The 2,353-nt window shown below is 50.8% G+C and overlaps 1 protein-coding gene across 4 annotated transcripts in view; it reads right to left on the bottom strand.

The window, feature by feature from the left end:
* Positions 1-97: 97 nt before the first annotated feature.
* LOC116379021 (glycine-rich cell wall structural protein-like) overlaps positions 98-2,353 on the bottom strand; it is a 4,987-nt gene continuing 2,731 nt past the window's right edge. Inside the window, exons 4-7 of one of the 4 annotated variants that reach the window (XM_031840937.1) lie at positions 1,116-1,839; positions 699-813; positions 509-612; positions 98-477 (exon numbers count right to left, since the gene is read on the bottom strand). In XM_031840937.1, the coding sequence (XP_031696797.1) occupies positions 463-477; positions 509-612; positions 699-813; positions 1,116-1,839 (958 nt within the window). In that variant the 3' untranslated portion in view covers positions 98-462. Of the gene's footprint in view, positions 613-698; positions 814-1,115; positions 1,840-2,353 lie in introns of all 4 variants that reach the window. The other 3 variants (XM_031840939.1, XM_031840938.1, XM_031840936.1) reach the window with 3 other exon arrangements.

Here is a 2,353-nt window from a genome sequence, read left to right on the forward strand (position 1 = left end):
AAAAAAATAAGAAATCAGGAAGGGGGCAAACACTTTTTCACACAACTGTATGTACATACATACATCGTTAGATAAAAACATGTTGAGAATCTTCTTCTGTTCTAATATAATAATAATAATAATAATAATAATAATAATAATGATAATTGACTCACTCGTTCTAGAGCCTGAAAAAAATCCGTAGGCTGATCCTCTGGAGTATATAATATATATATAAATATATATATTTACACCGTTTAGTGTGAGTTCACATCCATTTTTTTCCAAAACGTCATCACAACTGTAACAATGTTATGTTAGTGACCTTTGACCCCAGAGGTCTGATGGGTTCCTCTTGGAGTTCAGGTTGACAGACGTCGGTTTAGAATGTGAGATGATGAGTTATGAATGAAGCTTCACAACTATTTGGTTCAACAGGTTACATTCTTTATAGAACAATCTAACCTGTTCTGTCTCTGTGGTTCAGAGGTTTGTATTGTTCTGTCTCTGTGGTTCAGAGGTTTGTATTCGCGAGACTTAAACGTGTTCGTGCTGCAATAAAACAGGATTCATCTCCTGATCGACTCACCGTCTGTGTTTCACCCTCGTCACCGTTCTTCTCCAATTGTTCTACTTAAAAAACACAAAGAGCACATCGACATCAGAGACAGAGAGAGAGACAGACAGACAGACAGACAGACAGACAGAATTGGTTGTACCTTGAGCAGCTTCTGCCTCTGAACTCTCCGTTCTGTTCATCTTGGACTCCGGCTCATCAGCTGCTGTGAGCGTCTGCTTCCTCTTCTTCTGGACGTCCTGCTGAGGCTTGACCTGCTGCAGTTCACACACACATCAATACGCAACACACACACTAACCAACGATGCAACCAGAGTCTACACGTAGTGCTGGTTACAAGCCAGATATCACAGCTGCTTCTGTTCAAGTACTCGTCTTAACACTGCAGAGGATCAGACCCACAGAGTGAACTCCTCCTCTGGACATGGAGGGTGCTCCCTATATAAAGGGGAGGGGGGTCCATGAGGCCTGTGTGACCACATATACAGGGCCAGTGGTCAGAGAGAGAGAGCCCCCTAGAGTGTGAGAGGAGGTCTTGTTTTTGGCTGGAGGTACTTACTTTGTTGAGGGGTCTCTTGCGGCCCCGCTGGCGGCCGGCCCTCGGGCCCCCTCCAAAGTGCCTCCCGGGGAAGTCGTGAGGCCCTCGAGTGGAAGACCCCTGGTGGAAGCCCCCGGTACTCTCAGGGTACATGCGGTTGGACAGGAGCGATGGGAGCTTTCCTCTACCACCTCCTCCTCCTCCTCCTCCTCCTCCTCCTCCTCCTCCTCCTCCTCCTCCTCCTCCTCCTCCTCCTCCTCCTCCTCCTCCTCCTCCTCCTGGGGAGCGGCCGCGGTGAGACTGGCCGCCAGTGCCGCTAACGGTTCCACGGCCACCGGTGCCGCTTACACGGCCACCTCCACCTAGAGGAGTGGGGTCGGACCTGCGGCTTCCAAACCCCCCCCCTCCTCCACCACCTCCTCCTCGACCCCCGGCACTTCCACCCCTTCTGGGAGAACGTCGGCCTGCTCCGGGCCATCCTCCTCCTCCTCCAGAGCCACTGTTGAAGGACTCCCTCATATTCTGTGGCATTTTAACGACTCCGTAGGAAGAGGAAGGGCTGTCAAAGCATCCTCCTCCTCCTCCTCCTAGACCAAAGCCAGAACCTCCTCGCTGACTCAGCAGCATGCTGTCGTCACGGCCATCGCCATAACCGCCATAGCTACCGCCGCCGGATCTGTAGAGATCTCGGGAGGAGGCGAGGGCGGAGGAGGCGCGCGAGTCGAAGGACTCGTAGTGGTCATACCTGTGGGGGGGAGGGAGGGAGAGGTGGTTGATAGAGAGCAAAAAAAGGGGGGCAGTCAGGTGTTTCTTGGGGATTTCTCCTCCAACCTGCTGGTCCTTTCTTCTCCTCCTCCTCCTCCGTGTGGGATCGCTTTCTCTGGTTGTCACTCCCAGCATTTCATATAAATATATCTTGATATATGCATTTGATAACATCAGATCAGAGATGGATGATCCAAACACTAGCTAACGCTGGTGGTCTTATAAACATACTGATGATGCTCTCATGGTTTAGCTTTACAGAAGACCATCCCACCACGGGTGTGTTCTGGTGGAGCTCAAACTGGATCCTGCAGATTAAAGGAAAATGCAGTTTCTTAGACCGTGGACCATCAGAACCAGAGACGTCTGAGACGGAGGGGAAACATCGTGGGAGGTGACTAATCTTTGGGTGAATACATTAAAGTGGGCCTTTTACAGGAATCATACAACTCATCTCTCTGGTGTAACACATGGGGGGGGGGGGGGGGGGGGGG

This window comes from Anarrhichthys ocellatus, unplaced genomic scaffold (assembly GCF_004355925.1).
Source record: "Anarrhichthys ocellatus isolate YVR2014 unplaced genomic scaffold, GSC_Weel_1.0 scaffold3580, whole genome shotgun sequence".
Taxonomy (NCBI): domain Eukaryota; kingdom Metazoa; phylum Chordata; class Actinopteri; order Perciformes; family Anarhichadidae; genus Anarrhichthys; species Anarrhichthys ocellatus.